The following is a 21822-nucleotide window of genomic DNA, read 5'->3' as shown; positions in this document are numbered from 1 at the left end:
TTATCAAATCTTTTGTATCACTGTGGTTTGGTGGATCGCTGAAGAGGGCCCTTTCCCACCTCTTAATGCAGTCATCCTCCCAAAAGCATCAAAGGAGCTTCCAAAAATCTGAAATAGCAAATGGTTCTTGTCCAGCTGCCTTGGTCAGGTAAGATGGATAAATATGAGCAGCATCAACATTGTCTGCACAAGCACACACATTTCACTGTCACTCTCTTTGCACTACAGGAGGTGTCACCAAATTTCACTAAGCACTGGGTGTATGAAACAAACTTTTTCAACTGCTGCTTCACTGTGAAGCCTGGATGTAGCAGATTGTGAAATACCATGCAATGGACTGAGACATTGTTGCCCTAGGACGACGATCAGCTGGCGAGAACTTTTCTTACAAGTGCAAGGATAATTCCTAGACTAGCTTTACATTGAGTGATTGCTGATGCTGGATGCACAATAGCAAACTCAAGTGACCCGTGCACAAGTTCCTTCATCTCATGAACCCCTGCCAGGCGAACCTTCTGGATGAGAAACTGCAATTTTGAGATATCTGCAACCTGGCAGAAAGCCCAAAATCCGGCTGGACCTGCTTGTACTCAGGAAACTATTCTTGCATGACACCTTTCAATTCGCGTAGGATATATGCTCTCATGCATCTGACCGCTGGTTCCATTGCTCGTTGTCGATATCGGACGAGGGCCGCGCATCAGTAGATACAGCACTTGCCACGGAGTTGCTTGGGACTGCAGACAGAAGGGACGGGAAAAGGATTCAAGCAGAGGTAGCTCACTGACAGTTCGCAGACAAGGTCAGTCAAAGTTGAAGTGGAACAAAATTTGCGGAAAGAATCGAGGTTGATGGATGTAAAGCGTAGGCAATCGGGAGGGTCACGCGGATGGATTTAGGCTTAAAACGGCGTTGAAGAAGGGTCCCTCTGAGTGGTCACACCCCAGCACACAGAAGCATCAAGGGGTTGCCCCACAGGGCTTAGCGCCGCCTGAATCAGGTAAGGTGTCAAATCGCCAATTCGCGTCGCTTGGCCATCCTAGGTCTCCCAAACTAATCACGGCGTACCCTGTATAGTCTTCAGTCTTCTCGAAGTTCCAACCAAAAAAACTCGTGTTTTTTGAAATAACAACATCTTCCTGTGTTCTCCTCCAAGAGCTTTGTGGCTCACCATCCTCCATCTTCTTTCTCAATAGAGCAGTACGTATCCCGATCCACAATGTCCACAGGCCGAGCTACGTTCCGGAACGTTCACTTTTACAATGCGTTGACAGGGGATTGCCTTGGAGGATTTTACCAGAAAGGATCTCTCACTGAAGAAAGCATGATTGGGATTCTTACCAACATACTTTTAATTGTGGAACAACCTTTTACTGTCAAGCACAGAATGTCGGATCGGATCATTACTCCTTCAAAAGACCCGGTTGAGCTTGGAGATTATGACATCTCCTCCACAGGTTTGTGTTTTTACATGTATAATCCACAGAGGTCACTTAAGCTTATTTATCTAGGACCCCTTCATCTGAACGATGAGCCATGCGTGGCGCGACTCATCACCTACTCTTCCTCAGGCCAAGAGGATCAATTCCGCAGCGGGGTCCGTGCGAGAGATCGGAAATGCGTTATATCTGGACGAGTCAACAATCTAATCCAATTGAACATGTGGCCAGCATTTCATGCTGCGCATGTATTTCCACTAGAATGTGGGAATCTCTGGTGTGAATTCAACTATGGGCGTTGGGTAACAAACATGGATGATGCTGTGGGCATATCCAAAATCAACTCAACTCAGAATGGTCTACTCATGGACGCGTCTTTGCACAATCTTTTCGACCAGTATCTCTTCTCTATAAACCCAGATGTAGGTGTTTAGGATGCTTAACTTGTTTGCTCTGCTAACATGGCAAAGGATGGCTACAAAATCATCTCATTCTTCCCTGACGACATGACCATTGATGGAAGAATCCTGGATCCCGTCTGCCGCGATCCAACCGACCCTAATCATGTATCAGATGAGCTCCTCCGATGGCATTTTCGACAATCCGTGCTTGCCAATATGCGAGGGGCAGGAGAGCCTGTCTTTGAGTCTGACTTCCCCCCGGGAACGGATAAGATGGCAGTCCTTCGTGAGGAGCTGTATGGAAAAGAGAGGTTCGAGATGGAAATTGAGTCGCGACTACGATCCGTGGGCTAGAGGCGCCTGACCAACATTCCAGCGAATATTCAACGGATTGTCTCGTTCGTGGATCCCATTCGGTCACAGCGCTCGGATTGTGGATGCTATTATCCGGCACAAGACATAGGCGATGAGTCGTTTTCAGGGTTATACACCTTTACATTTTCCGTGAATATCTTGTAAACCGGGTGGTAGACAATTTATTTCTCAACCATGGAAGCAACCGCTATCTCTACGCCAGCGAGTTCTCCATCGATATCGCCCGGCTTTCCATTATGTCCTACACAAGTTGCAACAATGCTCTGCAGAGAAGGTATAAGGACTATGACAGAAATTGAGGTAAGAGAAAAGTCTCAGAAGGGATATATTCTTGTTTCTCGTCAGGAGTTATGATAGCTGACTTGTGAAAATAATCGTTACAAAACTGCAAGAACAGGGCAGAATGAGACCGTTCCAAGCAGTACAAAAAGAGAATTGACATGTGGTTAGCTGTAAGAGGTTAGGCCCTCTATCAGTTTCTCAGGCGTTGCCCTCGACATCCGCGGAGTACATCCGCCAAGTCGTCCACCAAGTTGTCCGAAGGATAGTTTATCCGTTATCACATGACCTAGAACTGCGCTGGTGTTTTTATTTACATCTTTTATCCTTCGTTCTTTTCTCCTTCTTCAACGTTTCCTCTTTGTACATAAGGAATATACTAGCTATTTGTTATACGCTCCCGTTTCCCCTACTTGTCAGGCTGGGTTGCACCCCCACATTACGTTAGCTCCTGGTTCCCAGGATGTGCACCAAGGCTTAGGCTATCATCCAAGGCATGCCTGGTGACCTGGTTAGGGATGTTGGAGCGGCTTGAACTTGGCTGTGAGGTTGCAAAAATGCCCTGGAGGAACAGCAAAAGCGTGGCCTTAGTTGGAAATGTGGTCTGCCCTGGGGCTTGGGAAAAATGCCGTGGGGAAATCTGAAATGCCCTGGGGGACCAGCAAAAGTGTGGCCTCAGTTGGCAATGTGGTCTGCCAAAAATGCCGTGGGGAAATCTGAGGACGCTTTTGCTGTTCCCGCTTTTTTTCAACTTGTTCAAAGCCACCCCTTCCCTGACTACCTCCCACTGAAAGCTATAATTTTAATTTGCCCTAGACCTTTTCACCTTCTTTATCTCTTCTTCCATTGCTTCCAGCAATGTTTATGGCGACTATGAAGCACTCATGTTTATTCCTGGCTTAGCAGAAGTATACCTAGGTAAGCTATCCATCTCCTGTGGTGGTTCAGAAGTTAATAGCACCAGGCCGGAGCATGACTACAGAAAGAGCAATATTTTTGAAAATCGGGAGCACCCCCGCACGTGTAGCAAGTCTTTCACTTGAATACAGAATTCTTTTTATTAGAGAGAGAGTCAGAGTCAGTTATCTTGCTGCTCTTTCTCTTACTGATGCTTGGAAGGGGCACTGGAGTTACTGCATGGAGTGACACATCAGGAACGAATGGATCACTGGTGGGCAAACCCTCGCATGCCTCGAAGGAGATAATGAAAAAGTGACTTAGGCTGTCGGGTGAAGGCTGGCCATTCATTGAAATTCCCTTATCTGGCCGAGCGCTTGTGGCAGTCATCATCTTACGCACAGTCTGATGCTGTGCGCTTCGCCGTTCAGTCGGAAAGTCCACATCCGAGTAGGCAAGATCAAAGTAAATGTTGCTGATGAGGTCGTCCGCATTGATTGGTGGCTGAAATCTCATCGTCTCTTGAAGGTCGTACTGCACCTTGAGTGTGCCGCAGATTAACTGGAAGGAGTGTTAGCGAGGATCAACAAATGGGGTCTCAAGCACATGCATTCTTTGTTTCTCGCTTCAGCGTCCAGGGGAAATCATGATTCGATTCGTAACAATAGTAGATCCTCCAGTATCGAACTCTGACGAGGAAGCCACTTAAGGATACGACGTTGTGATTTTCAAGGTACCATCATAGAAATGCTTCGACAACATTCAAGTCCACGTTTTCGAGCTAGTGACGGTGAAGTGGGCAAATATGTGTGTCCCAGCTAGTGAGACGGATCGTAGAGGATACTGCCCAATGACGTGTGTGAGGGAAGCTATGGAAAAAGAGAGGGAAAAGAGCGAGGCCGGCGAGGCAATAGCGAGTGGAGAGACATATCCATGAGATCTAGCTATCATACAAGTGACTGCTCTCTCTATGCAATGAGTAATGTACAATGTGTGTCCTCGAGAGGAAGATGGTCCAAGATCAGATGCTCGAAAGCGTACAAATATAGAGGGCGAAGGGGAAAAGGGGGGGGGGGGAATCGGCGCCGGGCTGACTAAGCATAAAGCAGGGGCGGGTTCCCCACTACAATGGGGTCGGCTTCAATTCTTGAACGAACCTTGTCAAGGTAAGAAGGCTTCAAGCAGAAAGCAGGTCAGGCGGATGTACCGATTCCAATTTTTTTCCATGCCTGCCATTGTCGCCAGTGTATTCTCCTCGAGTTCTGGCTTTGGTGGCTCTCTTGGCCTACTGATCATATCCATCCACTGTGTACGACTCCTCTGAGCTGGAACCTTGCGTTTGACGGGAACCCTGGTGAAAGGCAAGACTGGGGACAACTGATCGATAAGGGTACATCAAAGGAGATGGGTATCAGAGAAAGGAAGAATGCTGCACGCCCAGCACTGTACGAACTTATATATTCTGATCATTGTACTCCGTAGAGATTGGCCGCAGGCTCTTTTTGGAGGAGGCGTGAACATCGAAGAGCTCAGAAAAAGCGAATCATGGGCATTTTTTGATGTGGTGTGCGCTGGACGGAGCTAAGAGCTCCTGGCGTAAAAGCAGCACCGCCAACAAAAAAGGCCACGCCCCTAGTGTGGCCTTTTAAGTTGACGTCCCCCAGTTACTCCGTACCTCAACCTCAACCCATTGCCGGGACAGACAAGAGCTTCGTGGCGGGGTATCACGGCGGGGTAACTCGTTCACACACCCAACCAGCTCTGACGAGACGCTCCGTACTCACACCACCACACAGCGACATCCCACGATTATTCCACGAAATTCTCCATCCGTCTTTATGTATGTATATGCATGCATAATGTGTGTGTGTGTCCACTTTTTCCCTTTTGCTTCCTTCATTAGCCGTCGAAGGAGAAAAAAAAAAAAGGACATCAAGCAGTCTGTTTGCTGGCGGGCTCAAACAGAGATGGAGACACCATTGTTTGTGTATGAGTTCTTAATCCGATGAAGACAGCAGCGTTGATCCCGCAGTGCTCCCGTATCGTAAAACATCCAGAAAAGATGAGCCATCGCCGCCTTCTCGCTGTGATCGTGACTACCCCTCGGCCGGCCTTTTCTTCCCTTCATCGCCCGAAACTCTCTCTTGGAAAAAGCGGATCTTCCTGGGAACCTTGACAGTTGCTCTCTCATCAACCCCGCCTCCCTTTTTTTCTTTTTTTTTCCCCGTGGAATCTCCCCTCGCAGGATCGCACTAGTAGATAACACGATTGACAGTCGCCGATGGAGTGTCTTTACCCGTCATCCTGACGTTCTGGCTGCCCGACAGATCCGCGTCTTGACGGCATTTTCTTCGAGAAGTCGGGTATTTTGAAGGAGAAAAAAAAAAAAAAAAGGGCCGCCGTCCAATCCCTGTGCCATTTTGAGTGCATGGTGGGATGCATGTCTCCGCCCGTTCTGCAAAACAATCCCGTCATCGAGGACTTTCCGGCTGATCACTCGAGTTCTCCTATCATTAATTCCGGCCTTGGCATAATGGATCCATGTCTATGTCGTCGCCTTTGTAACGAGTCAGTTGGAGTTGGAGGGCATTCCATCCCGGCTGACAGATCAACCCAGAAGGAAGTTTTAGAAGTCGCGCTTTAAAGCATGCCACGAGACGTCTGCTCACGATGATGGGTTCGTACATCAAAAAGAGAGAACTCCGTATTTTAATAGGACAACACTCTTGTATGGAGTTATTCCCCATTAATACGATATTATTGCGTGAGTGAGCACGGGGCATGCCGATCGGATCTCCCCAGGGTGGACCGTGACGCGAGGATGATTCGCATAAGTCCGGGCCATCAGCTGCCCTTCTTCGAGTTTCTCCAGGTTTCAGCAGCGCGGAGAGCCTTTCGTGCACGCTCCCCAACTCCGCGACATTTCCAGTTTACTATGTAACTATGAGCATATAGTTTTTACCTCTGGGATCGCGCTGAACAGACTGTGTGCCAGACCGTTGGATCCCAGTGCTCTGGAAGAGGAGCGTTGATGATGCGACAGACCTCAAGCCGAGGGCGTTTTGTGGGGGTGTTTTTGTAACTCTCTTGACGCGCCAACAGTCGGAGCTGAGGAGCCTTATTATGTCCCGCGCCCGCTGCTCCTGGTCACTCCCACCGTCACTTGCCACTGTCATCGTTGTTACATTTCGGAGTCCTGCAGGTGGACAGTCGTTCCCTTTCCAGCCCCGTCTACTCCGTACCTGTCTTTTTTTTTTTTGTTGTTTCTCTCTTTTTGCGTATTCTGTTTGTCTGTTTGACTGCCGGCAGAACGCGCAATCCAGCACCGATCGACGCCCACGCTGATTGGCCGAAGCTCCAGGTCGCCGGAAGGAATGAAGCGCAGCCAGCCTCTGATTGGCTGGGGTGGCGGAATTGTTACTCCTCTACATACCAATCAGAGGCCGTAATTATACCAGTGGAGACGACCCACATCGCCGATCAGGAACTAAACGTGCTTTATTTCGGCGCTATACCATATTTGGTATGATGTTATGGATCCTGTCACTGGGGAAGTGGAGCCACTAGTCAGGTACGGAAGTTACGCTAACCCCATCTGGTCTGGCGGGATGTGCCAGCTGACCAACCAGGAGACGCCGGCGGATGCCCAGACATGTGAAGTTCCCTTTCTGAGGTCTTTCCCTCCCCGTCGCTGCTGCTAGGTCCAGTCGCTTGCTCTTTCTCCATCTTCATCTCCATCTTTGGACTTCGCTTCTTCTTCTTCTTCTTCTTCTTCTTCTTCTTCTTCTTCTTCTTCTTCTGCTTGTAATTTTTCCTTTTTCTTTTTCTTTTCCTTTTTTTGGCCTTCTTCTCTTTGTGTCTTGTTTAGTGAGTGTCTTGTATCTAATCTCTAATTCATAATTCCAGCCCAATTGGCCTGAGACATTAATTCACCTGTCAAGTCTGGCTGGCGACACTTGGCCCCCTTCCTTGGTCTTGCGACTGGGGTCTCATGCATTGATTGACGTCGCATCCGTCAAGTTACATACATAGATTGCTTGAATATTCTGCCCCAGCAACTCCTTTTACCCCGTCGTCCCTTTTCCCCTTTCATGATCCTATTCCCTTTCTCTTCTTTTCTTTTTCTCAACGCTGCCGAAACCCTCGATGCTCACCGCCGACCATCGCCATCATTATCACCAACGCCAACACCAACACCTATCTTGAGGAACGACTTCCAGCTCAACGTCCGCCAAGCCGATTTCCATACAACGGTTTACCACTACTGCCGCCACGAACCCCCATTTTACGGTCGCATATTAACCTCCAGGTGTGGGTGGTGGTTGAACTGCTTTCTTTTGCTTTTGTGACTGTGACCGATATATCCTGGCTAAAACCCGCAACAATCTCGACCCAGCTCCCCAATGATCCTGCCCGCAATCTTTGATCACTCTCTGAACGACCATGGCGGGAGACCTAGACGACTTTCTACCAAAAATAAAATGTTCAAGCTGCCAGGCAGAGGTCGAGCTGTCGGCCATGGGAGAACATGTCTGCCAGAAGGAAGATAAGCGTACGCAACACCGAAGTGCCTACACTGTGATCCATTTTCATGGACTACCATACTTCGTAACTTTGGAGACGAATCCACTGACATTGCTGCGTGTAGCACTCCCTCCTCCACCTGCACCACAAGCAGAGGCCAACTACGGGGATGGTCGGCCCAGCACAGAATTGGATAACCTAGATGGGCCTCTCGCCAAGGTTGGACGCATGGCACCCCCACCTCCCATTGATCCCCATGCTGCAAGTAAGTCTACAGCTCCTTGTGTACCTCCCTTCCAATGGCGCATTGCTAAATATGGCACAAGACCGTCCCTTTCTCCGATTGCTCGTGCCGACATCTCCAACAAGCGGCGGCATCAAATCGGCGTCTCCCCTGTCCTTCTCGCCAAAGTCACCCATGCGTCAGCCTCAACGAAGTCAAACGTCACCCTTACCCAATATTCCCTCTCCAGAGCGAGCTAACATAGACTCCGTGATTCCTCCATTCCCAGGACCTGATCCTAGAGCCAGTACAAAGAGCAGGTCCAGGGCCAGGACCTTGGTCAAAGGAGAGCGCGTCCAGAGTCCTCTGGTAACCAGTCCCTCGGAGATTGCGAATAATGGCTTAGATTTCCGGCTCAACCAGTCAACATCAACGCCAGTACATGAGGATGATGACGATGATGACGATCATGAACGACGTCGACGCCGCTCGCGGGCCAACAGGCACAAACGGGAGGTCTCAGTCGATAGCAAAAGCCTATATCGAATGTCAATGGCAAGCAGTCGCTATGGGGATTCGATCTCTCGATCCTCCACTCCAGGATTCCCAAACACCGCTAGCCTGCGTGGCCACCCTAACTACTTGGACGAGATCCCCCCTCTTCCAGCCTTTCCCATCAAGAGTTACACACCAACCCCTTTCATAGCCGAACCAGAGCCGTATCAATTTCCAAACACAGAAGAATTCGAAAATGATAGAATCGCCACGACTCCTCCCAGGAGCTCTGGATTGTCGACTGGTCTTCCCGGGTTTGAACTTGGATTTCCTATCGATGGGGAGCCCCCAAAACCGCAAGATCGTCATTCGCATGCTGCACGATTATCAGAGGGTAGCCGTGGCAGCGTTCCTCTAGAGGTGAAACGTCCGGATTCGCAAAGGGGACCAGGTCAGGATGTTGATTTCCCTGCGTATTCTGTCCAGGAGGACTTCTCCGTCTCGAACTTTGCACGCGGTCTTGGTCTCGGTGACCCTTATCATACGACAAACGATTCTACTTCATCCTCAGATTCTTCTCCTTCGGACGCTGCAACAACAGTATCCTACTCTACACAGCCATCCGAACCACCCAGTGCAGAGCTGAAGCCCCCTCCGAGCCCCTACAAGTACGACCTTGATTCGCCAACGGACCCGTTATTCCAGCAGGGTCGCTTTGAATGCACGCCACCGAAATATGAACGCTTTGGTGAACTTGAATCTGAACCAAAGCCAGAGGAACGAAGAGGTGAAGTACGATCCGTCAGGTCTCGCCGTCCATCTCAGCCCAACCAACGCCCGACGAAGACCGATTCCCCTCCACCAACACCCGCTCCTCCAAAATCGCCTGGACAACCTCGTCGTGTTCGTTGTCGGGGCTGCGGAGAAATAATCGTCGGCAAATCTGTTTCTTCTGCTGATGGTCGCTTAACCGGTCGATGGCACAAAGCTTGCTTCGTGTGCTATACCTGCCATTCGCCCTTCCAGACGGCGGACTTTTACGTTCTGGACAATAATCCGTTCTGTGCACAACATTACCATGAACTAAACGGATCATTATGCGCCTCTTGCGGACAGGGAATCGAAGGACCCTGTCTGCAAACCGAGGAGATAGTGCGAGACGAGAAAAGCGGTACGGAAAGAAGACAAATCTTCCATCCAGACTGTTTCAGGTGCAAGATGTGTCGAATCGTGCTGAGAGAAGATTACCTCGAATGGAATGGCGACGTATACTGCGATCGAGATGGTCGCAGAGCAGCAGCCATTGCATATTCTCCTCCATCGCCAGGTTTTCCTCCTGGTCCCGGTCCTGGTCCCGGTGCCGGTTTCGGTTCAGGTCCCGGACGAGGCCGATCCCCAGGACCCGGGTACAATGGTCCACCACCTCCAGGCTATGGCCGTCGACCGTCCTACAACTCGCCGCTCCCCGGCGCACCGCGAGGTGGATCAGGCCCGGGACCAGGTCGAGGCCGCGGCCAGGGTCCAGGACGAGGTTACCCAATTCCGCCCAACCGAGGACCTGGCGGTCCTCCCGCAATGCCGAAAATATACCCTCCCAGCAGAAGCGGCAGTGGACGCAGCAAGCAGCCTCCTCCGATGGGAAACTCTCTGAATCTTCCCGGTCCACGCAAGTTCCCAGAACGGCGGAAGACGAAACTGATGATGCTATGATGATACACAGACACACACCCCTTATATAATTATACACATATATGTAATTAGATCTAATTACTAACTCCCAAGGATAGGCGGAGAGAAAAGACAATGCTCTCGATAAACGCCCCCTCTTTGCTCTTTAGGCCCTATTATTCATACGGTTCTACCATTCCCTATTCTAGTCTTGCCGTTCTACATTCCCCCTCTCCTTCTATACCCCTTAACGATCCCTCGCTGCCCGCTGCCTCCGCAAGTTCCTGTATCCTCAAAACAATTCTCCTTTTTCATAATCCCGTCACCACCAGAATGCTCCTTTCGTCTTCTTGTTATTGATTTGTATCATGCTGCCTGGAAGTGTTGATTTCCTTGTCATACTCCTTTTTCTTTTTTGTTCCTCTCTCTCTTCGTTTGGACCCGGAAAACAGGACTGCTGGAGATAGCTTTATACCCTCTTGTCTTTTGACATTTTTGTTCATTTATTGAATTGTCTATCTACTGATTTATTCATCATTTTGTTTTATATTTCCTGCTGTATTATTTCTATATTATTGATCCACTTTGTTCAGTTCATGCCTTCTTTGCCTGTTGGTGTACAGTGCTGTATGTGAATAGCTGATATTATCAGTCAACACTCAATTCACGCAACTCATTGGTATAATATCATAGTCATCTATTCCGGAATGCTTCTATTCATGTATAACTTAGGCATAGCCGAGGGAATCCTCCACTGTGCTGTCCAACCTCGCAATCCTAACTGGGTATATCAACATCAACAGCATCCCAAGCACCCACGACGCCACTGCCGCAGCCAGCGCCACGAGCCTCTGTTCTAAGCTGATCTCCGCCTCATCACTTGCAAACCCATCCCCATAACCATCGTCCTCCCATTCTCGCACAATCTCGCCAAACAAAGCCAGCTTATCGGTAATCACTCCATCCACTCTCCTTCTTACACTCCAGCGCATCAGCACCTCTTTATTTACAGTCCACACAAACACAGCCTTCCCAGCTCGCTTGGCATCCGCGAGGAATCTCCTCCCACCGCACCCCATAAGCACTTTCTGATTCACACTGAGATTAACCCCCGGAAGGGATATGAACTGGCGGGCATATTGGATGGAAAAAGTCGTTATGGCAAGCGGGTATGAGGGGAAATGGTGTCGCACTTTGGAAAGATATTCGGCCTAATTGATCCGATTAGGGACGGGGGAATGAGAGCGCGTGGTCACGCGTAAATATATAGCGTTGGACAAGGGGGAAAGGGCATATGTAAGAAGGAAATTGGCCCCGCGTACCGTCCAGCAGCCTAGTACCACACGCTCATTCCAGGGTCGATGGGGAGATGCGACGGAGTCGAAGGCCTGGCTAAGGGCGGTTATTACATTATGTGCATTATTGTCAGCCTGTTCTTCCCCTTGAGGTGTTAGAGCGGCTGGAAGTTTCTTCCGGTGACTTGCGATGACAGACCTTTATGTCCAGGATTATCCACACGTTCGCGCGCTCCGGGGCAGCTATATAATCCAGCAGGTCTATCAGGCGCGGCATGGGTCTGTGTGGAGGCTTCACGGTCCGTAGGGCACTCAAGCATTTCCAATCGCAGTCGATGACACGTTTGTCGACGCCAAAACAGCGTTTAAGCGTAGCATCCTAGGGCAATGCTCAACTATCAGCCATAATCTCCAGAGGATTATGGGTATAAAACACATATTGTAGCCATAGCTACAACCGACGCACATGAGAAAGAACCACCACGCCGTCTCTTGAGAGATGGATATCCGTCTCAATCGCATGCGCACCAACTTCAACCGCATGCATGAAAGCACTCATTGTATTTTCGGGGAACTTTGCGCTGTATCCTCGATGAGCGATGGCCTGAGGGACAGTGATCCCCCCGCCTTTCGAGCGGATGGACTGAGCCCATGTAGCTCCTGCTAAGTCAGCGTCTTATTACTTTTACCGTCCCGTCCATTGCATCCGGGAGGCGTGGGGGGGAACCGACGACTAATCGGCTCGAACAGCGTACTAGAAAAGTGCGAACTCTTGGTCGACACCAAATGCCCCGTTTCCAGGGAACTTTCAGTGTCCAGCGGCGATAGACACTCCATTTCGTGAACGGTAGACCTGGATCTAACGCACAGGTTCCTTTTTGAACTATACCCGTCTCTTTTGATCCGCGCCTCTCTATTTTCGGGGCATTACTCCCGTATTCAAACACTCCAGGATAAAAGAAGGGGAAGGGGGGTTGGTCGATGATGAAAGGGGGGATGTCTGGGAGAAGGAAAGCATTCGATGAGAGAAAAGAAGACCAGGCCCTGGTTCAACCCATCGCCTGGGTGGTAAAAGCGAGTATGAAGTTCACCACGCAGCAAGCAGTCGCGGGCTCCAGCTTCCCCTGCCGCCCGCAGCAGGCGAGGCGAAATTCAAATTCCCAAGTTGCGCTTTCGCTGCTGAATAACTCGGTATGGCTGCCCGTCGCTTCCTCGGAGAAAGACGCAGTAGCACATCCGGCGCAGAGAAACGAAAAGGTAGACAAGTCGCAGCGCTGGGCGGAGGCAAATAATAATAATAAAAATAATTCTCCGCATATTAAGCTTGCACAAGAGTTAGTTAAACCAACTGGCGGTTACATAGTTTAGCTAGCTTCTTCGTGAGTTGGCAATGAACTGCCCTCTCGCTTGCACTCTCCCAACCCCCTCCTTCGTCGCCTTGTACCGATTTGTCAAAGAATCGCGCGTATTCCTGCTCCGGCGAGCAAATTAGTAAGAAATTGCTAAGAGTGAGCGTGCGGAGTGATCATGGATAGCAGTTCCACGCGGACGGGAGGGGGCCGAAAGCAAGGACGGTGATGCGCGAGGACATGTTGGCGAAACAGGGGGTAAGGAGGAAACTTGGGCTGTTTGGAGGAAGTTTGACGGTGAACACAGGAAAAAAACCGGCCGTCGATTCGACCGTGTAGCCGATGATCCTGCTAGCTACGAGGAATCTTCATCGTGGAGCAGAGTGGATGGGTGGGTTTCAAGGGTGGAAATCGTTAAACCCATGATTTAGTTGTCATGAAGATGCAAAAGATGAATGTGAGACTTGAGAAAAATCCTAATTTTTCACCACTTTGTACAAAGTACTCCATGGTTATTAACTAAAGAACACTCCAATATATCAATTGAGCTACGGAGTTTACAGTTGAGCATATACAGATCAGCAACTGAAAATCTACCGTTCTGACAACCTCCCAAATCCTGTATGGCAGGTAACTTTGTCGAATATCAGATTGCGGCTTCTGCCATCACTTCTCGCTCAGCATCATGACAAGAAAAGCTTCCAGGAAGAATGCCGCCCTCCTACCAGGGTTGGAGTACCCTTTCTGGGAGCCGGCACCGCGCTATTAATCACTGCTTTACCGATTATTTACTCTATTGGAAGTTGATATTCTAGACATCGGAATCGAACCGTTCCAACACCACTGTTGCCAATTAACCTGCCGTGTTTCGCTCCTGATATCCCACATCCTCTTCCGGCGAACTCAGAGATAGAAAATGCCACTCTTCTCACTGAGCACAATGGATATAACGTTGTTAAAGTTGGGAACGAGTTTGTTGTCAAATTCGGGGGGGGCAGGTCAGGTTGACCTTGAAGGGATGAATATGCTTTTTGTCCAGTTCATATCAATTCCATTGTTTCTTGCTTCATTTTATATGGTTATTGTATCCTGATTGGAAAGATCAGGGAATCTCTGGTTAACAACTTTTCACTGCCTTCACGTCACCACATAACCTTTGCTGCTTGAGCCTGACGGGTGTTTGAGCTCCATTTAGATGGAAGCTTCGAAGCTGTTCCCAATTGCGCGACCATCTTCACCCTGAGTGGAATTCCGGGCCGTTCCGTCAGCCTGCAGATGTGCGTGATGTTGGATTGGCCAGAGTACCAGGACTGCGCATTGACACCAGCGCAAAAAAAAAAAAAAAAAAAAAAGGTAAGACATCAAGGCAAGAGCGGAGTGCAGCGTAGACTAGCTAGTTGATTGGTTTTGACCGCTGCTACTTCACCAAGAGGGAGTGTCCCTGTCGAGTCTGCATTGAAAATCCAATTCTTTCTCACGAGCTGAACATCAGTAGCCAAATATTCCCCACCCAAATTGCACTCAAATCAGCTAAAAATAAGGTCTTCATGCGATTGAACAACCCACATCAAGTGCCCGCAATTCACAGAAGGACAGGCGCAACGCGATGACTGTGCCCTCAGTCGATCAACAGATAAACGACCATCTTCAAAAGCAGCAGGAGCTCAATGATAGAATTGAAATTTCGGCTGCTTTCACAATCTTACATGAGGTAATTATCCTCCACCGATGGACTAGAACAAGGCAGCAAGCTAATCCTAACAGAGTACCAGTGACTGCCTACGGTGTACGACTCTCTGTGGAAACATTGAAAGAGTCGCTCTCCAAGTCGTCCGATGCGGGTTCTGAGACCTTGCAACGGCATGGGTGGCTGGTTGGACTGGTTTTTGGGACCTCAGCTTGAGCGCTCGTCATCATCTGATTCTGTGTGAGGTACAATTCTCTGTATTCCGAGCTCATCGCATTCCTTTTTGAACAGTTCGAGGTCGTGAAGTTTCCTTTGCAAATGCCGCCAGCTCGGGTTGATGTATCTCTAGATTGAAGAAATCGCCCAATCTTTTTCGGTATTGATGTTTATCAGATTTATATTAGCCAGGATCAATTACATCGGTGTAGACATTCCCAAAGTGCAGTGGTTGCATCAGTCCATGGGCAATAAAAATATCCCAGGAACCCAATTTTCTTCTTGCAGAGATTGGAGAGCGGGAGTTTGGAAATATTGCTGGAGTTCAGGTGATACTGATATTCGACATCTCTTGTTTCTGACTCAAACACAGACACCAAGATATCATATTACAGTCGATTATATACTCCTTCAACACTCCAAGCACTTCGCAACCACTGAGCCAAGGTGGAGGTACAAACATCTGCAGAGGGATTGTGTGACTCCATTCCCAGTCCAATACAGAGACGATATTAAGGTCATCGTCCACAAGTATATTCGCAGAGCGTAGATCACCATGCATCAAAACAAATGGTTCATGGTTGTGTTCCGGTTTCACCCAATCCATCAAGAATTGGCGGGAGCTATGTAGGCCATATAAATATGAGCGAGCATCTGATTCACCACAAACACTGTCCCGTCTCAAGTGAAATTCATCCAGTAAAGCTTGGTGAATCATAAAGATGTAGTCAATGGCTGAGTGGAATACCTGGTTGGGTGCAATTAAGCGAGACGGGTTAAACCCTGCAAGTGTCTGTTCGTTCATGAGTATAGAAAGACGTCGATTATGCTCAAAAACCCAGTTCTTGTCGTTTGAATCAAGAGTAAGTGCACCAATATGGTTGAATTTGCTGTTGGAACAGTTGGAGATAAATATCCACCAAGCTTCGCAAACAATCGACGTTTGTCGGAATCCGGGAGCTTGGGGATATCAATGTTGATAAGTGCTTTGCCATCAATAAAATCAAGTAACATAAATGGCAACCCAAGAATGTTATCTTTTCCTAAACAATATCCATGCAGACGTGGAATGGGGATAGTAGTCTTTCCTGTGATGAGCCAGCATTGTGGATGTGAATGGAGGCATCTACGCCGTACCTGAGCTTCTTTTCAGGTAGAAGAGCTTGTTTGCAGGGTTTGTACTGTTTGCGCTTGATCATGATGATGTTTTTGTTCACTGTTCTAAATTGAATTCAGACCAACATAGCTCCTTTACGGCTTGCCACCTAAGGCAAAAAAGGCCAATCACCAAGGGAGTGAGTTAATTATCCTTAAGACTCTTACATTTGCTATCCTTCTTCCCTGTGATGTTCCGGGTACACAAATCCTCAGCAGGCAGATCTGAAAACAACAATAACAATAGCAAAACGGTTCAACCTCCACTCCACAATCAAGGGATGTTAATTTCCCGCTCTCAATCCAAGGAGAAGGGATCTAATTCCATGATAGTTAGAAACTTACTTGCTCTGCGGCGGACATGTTTCAGGCGGAGCAGTGGGAGACGTGATAATATAGTCGTTTTCGAACAAGGCCTGCCCGAGCTTGACGGCCTCGATCTGGTTCTGCGCGCATGTGCTCGGCATGAACCAGTAATAGCACGTCGGGCTCGGCGAAGGAGTCGGTTTTTTGCTGTGCGTCGACGCGTTTTGGCCCTTGGTCGCATAGTGCGGGTTGGCGACCAAATCGACCTCTCCCGTCGCGAAATCTCGGCTGGTCAGCACACGACGGAAGAACTCAAGCGCCAGCTCAGGCTGGTAGGCGGGGACCATGTGGCCTGACTGGTAGATTCTACTGAATGAGTAGTTTCCGTACTGGCGGACCACTCCCCAAGACTTGCTGGAGTTCCCTGAGCCTTCGAGCTGGATGTCCGCATAGCCAGCTGCCCGGAAGCCGGCAGAATAATTGGACTCGACGGCGAGACTGACCTTTTCGCCTCCAATCCAGTTGCATGCAAAGTCTCGATCGCCGTATACCAGAGCCACCTGGACATTGGATTCAAGCAGATATGCAATGTCCGCCAGGTACCCTCTCTTGTCGTTTCTCGCATAGTCTCCTGTGTTGGTAAAAGCTTGTCCAATCGACAGAGATCCCTCCGTGTAGTTGACGGGAACGCCCAACGCCTGCTACACGTCTGGAAGTGCCAGATATCCGTCATAGTACTCGGCCGGGAATGGATCCAGGTAGCAGTGGGCTATATCGTAATAGCCGTATTTGTTTTCACTGATAAAAGGAAACTCGACGGCAGTCTGACAGAAGTCGCTGGCGTTGCTACACGCCCAGTTAACCTCGTCATTATTACCGAGGGCTTCGGGATCTAATTTTTTCGCGACGTTTTGACACTCAGAGGTCCTTTGGAGACAAGGTTCGAGACTTGATTGCATTTGGTTGTGAACCGACTCATTTACTGCCTGTATCCCGTAGGAATTGTTGAATGCCATTATCGGGAACGAATACTCTTGAAGCGGCAAGTCAATGCAGCCGTTGATGACACCCAGATTTTCCAGAGCCAGTACTTTGCCCTTGGTGGAATTAGCTTGAATCTCTGCATTCCTCTCCTTGATATACCTCGCGAAAGCTGGGCCATACCGGCCCCCGTACGACTCCGTCCAGATGTTGATAGCGAAGTTTTGCCGATTGTTGGTATACCTGTCAAAGTCCTGTGCCCAAGTTTCAAGAAAGTACCAGAACTGCCTTGCCGCATTCTCCGTGGTATTCGCCGTATTGCTTATATTCTGGCTCGCGAACAATCCTGCGATTTTCGTCGTACTGTTGTTGGGTACTTCCCCAGCATAAATGGACGCCGTTTCCAGGTCCATGTACCCCTTGGTTATCACATCATAGCTGAACCCTGCCTGCACAGGCTGGTCGACATACAGCATGTTAGAATATTTATTCCAGGAGTAGTTGTTTGGCACCGATGTCTTGGAATCATTGAGGACATGGCACGGCCCATTCTCGGCAAACAAGCCGAAAACGGAGGCAGAACCTGGTCCGCCATTGAACCAAATAGACAGCGGATTTTCTTGTGGTTTGTTTTGAGATTCGAAGTACCAGAAGAAGAGGTTGACCGGGTACGTCTGGTCCACGCCGGTCATAGCACTGGGTGGAAAATTGACGTAACCGGCGTACGACGCCGCTTTCCCGTCACAAATACTCTCCTATGAAGAATTAAGCGAATATTGATTACCTAGGAGACTTGGGACTGGATGGGTTACCTTCACTTTCTTATAGGTGATATTGACTCCCGGGAGGAACTTCGAATTGATGACCGTCAAGCCTGTTGGTGTAGGAGGATATCCGGCTTGGATCACTCCTACGAGAGAAAGGAGCTGAATTAGGGTAAGCATCCACATTTTTCCTTTGTTTAGATAAAACTGAATAAAACTGCGGAGTTTGACTAGGATTTGGTACCTGATGTGCTCAAGCAAAGGAACGCAATTAACCCCTTTGTCCGGTACTTTGATCTTTTAAATTAACTACTTCACAAGCTTCGGAAACCGGATCAACCTAGAGCAATCCTATATCATATCATCCTTTTTGATAACCGGTTGAGAATGGCTAGATTCAGAACGCGGCTTGCATATGTGTATGTACCCAGGTGCACACTAGAACCACGGTTTGTTATCAACCTTAGCTAGCACTCCGCAGAAGTCCGAAAATGTTTATCCATACAGGTGTTCAGCAGTGAGCTATGAGATCACTGCTTGTACTATACTTTCAAATACGATGAAATACTCCGTATGGATGCATGCATATAATGCAGATTTGACAGAAGTAACTCCCACTACCAACTCAGTATGTAATTCACTAGACACATGCTAGCAATTTGATCTGTAAACCAGAGAACCATGGAAAATGCAGCCATCAGACTGCAAATATGACGAAGCCCGAAATAGAGACTTTTCTTTTGCGCTGATCAAGTAGAACAATACTAGCAATCTGCAACAGGATGCGCAGCTGCGCAAAAGGGTCTCAAGTCTGAAGCCAACATGCTTTTGACTGCAAGATTCACCGTGGCTATCTCAGGATACTGTGCTTCCGGGATGAAATTCAAACTTCACTGCATCTCGTTCAAAAACGAGGCAGTGAGTCGAGCCACCATGATGGAAAGCACCGATAATATCGCCCTTCTTAACGGTTTCGTCCCCATCAGTATTGCTAAACCATTCGCAGGTTGACACCTCGGACATCCCAACAGGAACAAACGCAACGAGCCCGATGTTCGCGCCGCCGTGACCCCCGTGTCAATGATAAGAACACCCCGAGCGGCTACATTGGTGATAAAGCGTTGCGACAAATCCGGGCCACTTGGATCCGGCCCGCTCGAGCCGCCAAAGCCCGCAAACTTTGTCTCTGCAAAGTACGTTCCATCAATGAGATCTTTGTGTACAACCTTTCCTGTAACTGGGGAGTGCCAGCAATGATAAGAATCCGCACTGAGGAACGCCTGATATGCCGCGCCACCCACGAATCTATCAGGAAAATTCAAGGCTGCTGCCTTGGTCCCCAGCACGTCGTACAGGGAGTAGGGGGCCCCATTGAGCCAGAATGTATCGCGCCGGGAGACATCGGTGTCGAACGCAAGAGGGTGGGATTCACAAGCATTGATGACAGCGGCGCTCGCATCCAGGGGACGAACCGTATCATTGAATTTCCGCACAAAGAAATCATCCCAACACTGATAGCCAAAAACCTCCTTGGGCGCCGTCGGTTTGGGACATTTGAAGTAGTCTGAAAAGTTATCGGATTGCAAGGGAGGTGCCGTAGCCTCCTTTGCCTTATTGACCAGTTGCTTGATAGCCTCGTCCTCGCCCCAATGAGCTTTACGCAAAGCGTCATTCCCTCCCGATTTTTCTTTGAGGAACACGCCCCACGTCGTCAGTATTTCTTTGAGGTGCATATTGACTTCGGGATGCGAAAAGAACTGACGCCCGCTTTCCGTGCCCATAGGTTAGTCAAGAATGATATTGAATGGAAAGCCAATAAGACCAGTAGGTACATCCTTTCCCCTTGAATCTTTTCCCGAAAACCACTCAGGCACCCGTGTTAAGAGAGTTTGGAAAAGATATAACATAGTCTTATAGCTTCGGACTCGTTTCTTGAGGGTGCGTCCCTATCATAGGGCGCTTTGGTGGGCACTTCGTCGGACATAGAGATAGCAAGGCTGTAGAGAGTCGGATTTTGCTCAATCGCATCCCGGAACTTCGCAACTGGGTTTGGTTCGCCGACGTAATATTCAGGAATAGATGGCTGTATATCTTGAATGAGGGTTAGCCAGGCTTTGCGGAGCTTGAAGTCTCGGGCATCCAAAGCCCACATCCATGAAGAAGGCTTCCCGTCGCCATGACTGCTGACTTGGTGGAAATAGCTGGCAGAGGCCTGCAGAGTACCGGAGCACATACACGCATTGTCGAAGCTCTGTGATCTGGCTGTAAGTGCGATATTGTAGGAACTTCGTCCGCCGTTCTTCGTCCTCTCCAGTTACATACGTGGCTGGCCGCTCAGGCTTGGCTATGGATAAGATCCGTGGCGTAACTTGTTTAGGGATAGTTTGAATAGTTAACTGATTGGCCTTTTTGCCTAGTTAGTTAGTTAGTCTATTAATATACAGTACTTATAAGCTTAGTGTGTTTAGATAGCTGCATAGTACCGAGAGTTGTGTAACTAGTCTTGGCACCTGACAGCATCCAGCGCAAGCAACGCAACTCAGGGATAGTAATTGCTGATTACAGTTCCTTGTCGGCCAGAGAGCTGGTGTGGATGGTGTTCCTGGGCGGCAGAATCTTTCACGTCTGTTTCAAACATGATTTCGAATGCTTGAAGACTGTGAAGATGTACTAGTCCTGTCGCACAAGCTCCAGTTCTCTCTCCCCCCCCAAAGGTAGTGTGTCCAGTGCCTGCTGCACGCGGCTCCTCTCGCGCTTCCCAAACACAAACTCCAAGCCGATGAATAGGCGCTGTCCTGCAATCCTTGCTCCAGCTCCCGAGAGCGTCTGAGAACTAACCCCAATTTGACGACGGCAGCATTACCTTTTGCTTTATATCCCAGTTGCCTTAATAAAGGCTTGGAACGCAGCTAATATTATCTGATTCTAACGACTTGTTTGGAATTCCGAGTTCACCGAGAATGTAACAATCCAAGAAAAGCGTCAGACCTCCCTAGAAACCATCGACCCTCCTGAATTCCTCAAGGGTGGTGACCCAGGCTCGGATGGAGCAGCATTTCACACCCAGGACAATGGTATTATCCTGATTATTGTCCTTCTTCTCATCTTTCTTTTGAACCTTTTTGGATGATGTATTTAGCACTGTCTTGGGTTTTTCAAGATCATTAGAGCAGGCGGCACAATGGACTGCTGGGAGATGATACACCAGGTATTGGTGGCATCTGATCCACCGTGTGAAGAAACGTCTGGCCTAAAACAGGTGATTGACTGTTGAGTTCTGTCACAGGGTCCACTTCGAGCCGATGTATGTCAGGCTTGAAGTCCGGGCGGACTGCCTTCCCGAACCTAAGACCGTATACCTGCATGATAGCATAAATCTGATCCTCGGGCACTGATGTCGAGCGATATCTGGCCGTTCCGTACTGGAAAATGGGGTTTTGTGGAATAGAGATAGTAGAACCCGGCCTCCATGATCTGCTCTTGTATACGATAGATGTCATTCTTCGTCTTTGCTCGCTGACCATGTGGTAGTTGATAGAGATATGAGAGATTCTGGCTGTTGTGAGAGTGGGATGGCATCCTTCCTCTCATGATAGTCTCCTGCAACGCCAATAGAGATGAGAACCACGGACCTGCGAAGAAATCCGCGACGGCTGGGTCTAGAAGCTCAGGCAAATTCTGAAGGCTGGTGGTCGTCACTGCCCTCCCATCAATATGGTCCCGGACCTCGAAACTGCGTTCGCAAATCTGACGCACACTCGACGCCAT

At 48.9% G+C, this 21822-nt stretch overlaps 11 protein-coding genes across 12 annotated transcripts; 3 read left to right on the top strand and 8 right to left on the bottom strand.

Annotated features, from left to right (window-relative positions):
- Position 1: 1 nt before the first annotated feature.
- On the bottom strand, positions 2–854 carry CIMG_10496 (uncharacterized protein). Its single transcript, XM_012358802.1, has 3 exons — positions 422–854; positions 274–353; positions 2–222 (listed from the first exon to the last, which is right to left on the bottom strand). Exons 1-3 carry the CDS (start codon positions 486–488, stop codon positions 145–147), a joined length of 225 nt encoding a protein of 74 aa, XP_012214225.1. The 5' UTR covers positions 489–854; the 3' UTR covers positions 2–144.
- Positions 855–1060: 206 nt separating this feature from the next.
- Positions 1061–2893, top strand: CIMG_00186. Of its 2 annotated transcripts, XM_004445922.1 has the most exons (5): positions 1061–1200; positions 1275–1457; positions 1512–1861; positions 1910–2515; positions 2613–2893. In XM_004445922.1, exons 2-4 carry the CDS (start codon positions 1325–1327, stop codon positions 2192–2194), a joined length of 768 nt encoding a protein of 255 aa, XP_004445979.1. In that variant the 5' UTR covers positions 1061–1200; positions 1275–1324; the 3' UTR covers positions 2195–2515; positions 2613–2893. The 2 variants fall into 2 exon arrangements, with proteins under 2 accessions (XP_004445979.1, XP_004445978.1); XM_004445921.1 differs by having other exon boundaries at positions 1103–1457.
- A 634-nt stretch (positions 2894–3527) lies between these two features.
- CIMG_00187 (uncharacterized protein) lies at positions 3528–4395 on the bottom strand. Its single transcript, XM_001246415.2, has 2 exons — positions 4002–4395; positions 3528–3952 (listed from the first exon to the last, which is right to left on the bottom strand). The coding sequence occupies exon 2, from the start codon at positions 3905–3907 to the stop codon at positions 3530–3532; it is 378 nt and encodes a 125-aa protein (XP_001246416.2). The 5' UTR covers positions 3908–3952; positions 4002–4395; the 3' UTR covers positions 3528–3529.
- Positions 4396–6235: 1840 nt separating this feature from the next.
- On the bottom strand, positions 6236–6567 carry CIMG_00188 (uncharacterized protein; the record flags this gene model as incomplete). Its single annotated transcript, XM_001246416.1, has 2 exons — positions 6236–6324; positions 6354–6567. The coding sequence occupies 2 exons, from the start codon at positions 6565–6567 to the stop codon at positions 6236–6238; spliced, it is 303 nt and encodes a 100-aa protein (XP_001246417.1).
- A 521-nt stretch (positions 6568–7088) lies between these two features.
- On the bottom strand, positions 7089–7388 carry CIMG_12897 (uncharacterized protein; the record flags this gene model as incomplete). Its single annotated transcript, XM_004445920.1, has 2 exons — positions 7089–7273; positions 7325–7388. The coding sequence occupies 2 exons, from the start codon at positions 7386–7388 to the stop codon at positions 7089–7091; spliced, it is 249 nt and encodes an 82-aa protein (XP_004445977.1).
- Positions 7389–7834: 446 nt separating this feature from the next.
- Positions 7835–10343, top strand: CIMG_00189 (uncharacterized protein; the record flags this gene model as incomplete). The annotated part of the gene is made up of 2 exons (XM_001246417.2): positions 7835–8180; positions 8242–10343. The coding sequence occupies 2 exons, from the start codon at positions 7835–7837 to the stop codon at positions 10341–10343; spliced, it is 2448 nt and encodes an 815-aa protein (XP_001246418.2).
- Positions 10344–11029: 686 nt separating this feature from the next.
- Positions 11030–13367, bottom strand: CIMG_00190 (glycerophosphoryl diester phosphodiesterase; the record flags this gene model as incomplete). Its single annotated transcript, XM_001246418.2, has 5 exons — positions 12352–13367; positions 12063–12256; positions 11796–11975; positions 11624–11731; positions 11030–11512 (listed from the first exon to the last, which is right to left on the bottom strand). The coding sequence occupies exons 1-5, from the start codon at positions 12431–12433 to the stop codon at positions 11030–11032; spliced, it is 1047 nt and encodes a 348-aa protein (XP_001246419.2). The 5' UTR covers positions 12434–13367.
- CIMG_00191 (uncharacterized protein) lies at positions 12593–13802 on the top strand (the record flags this gene model as incomplete). Its single annotated transcript, XM_001246419.2, has 5 exons — positions 12593–12930; positions 13163–13336; positions 13377–13402; positions 13523–13575; positions 13761–13802. The coding sequence occupies 5 exons, from the start codon at positions 12593–12595 to the stop codon at positions 13800–13802; spliced, it is 633 nt and encodes a 210-aa protein (XP_001246420.2).
- A 2542-nt stretch (positions 13803–16344) lies between these two features.
- CIMG_10499 (carboxypeptidase S1) lies at positions 16345–18240 on the bottom strand (the record flags this gene model as incomplete). The annotated part of the gene is made up of 3 exons (XM_001246420.2): positions 16345–16869; positions 17017–18045; positions 18103–18240. 3 exons carry the CDS (start codon positions 18238–18240, stop codon positions 16345–16347), a joined length of 1692 nt encoding a protein of 563 aa, XP_001246421.2.
- A 704-nt stretch (positions 18241–18944) lies between these two features.
- CIMG_00193 (phosphatidylserine decarboxylase) lies at positions 18945–20692 on the bottom strand (the record flags this gene model as incomplete). The annotated part of the gene is made up of 4 exons (XM_001246421.2): positions 18945–19708; positions 19960–20255; positions 20290–20459; positions 20618–20692. 4 exons carry the CDS (start codon positions 20690–20692, stop codon positions 18945–18947), a joined length of 1305 nt encoding a protein of 434 aa, XP_001246422.2.
- Positions 20693–21046: 354 nt separating this feature from the next.
- On the bottom strand, positions 21047–21822 carry CIMG_00194 (uncharacterized protein; the record flags this gene model as incomplete). Its single annotated transcript, XM_001246422.2, has 2 exons — positions 21047–21304; positions 21478–21822. 2 exons carry the CDS (start codon positions 21820–21822, stop codon positions 21047–21049), a joined length of 603 nt encoding a protein of 200 aa, XP_001246423.2.

This window comes from Coccidioides immitis (genome assembly GCF_000149335.2).
Source record: "Coccidioides immitis RS genomic scaffold supercont3.1, whole genome shotgun sequence".
Lineage (NCBI taxonomy): Eukaryota > Fungi > Ascomycota > Eurotiomycetes > Onygenales > Onygenaceae > Coccidioides > Coccidioides immitis.
Note: the sequence above shows the minus strand (reverse complement) of the source record. Positions and strands in the feature narration are given on the sequence as shown.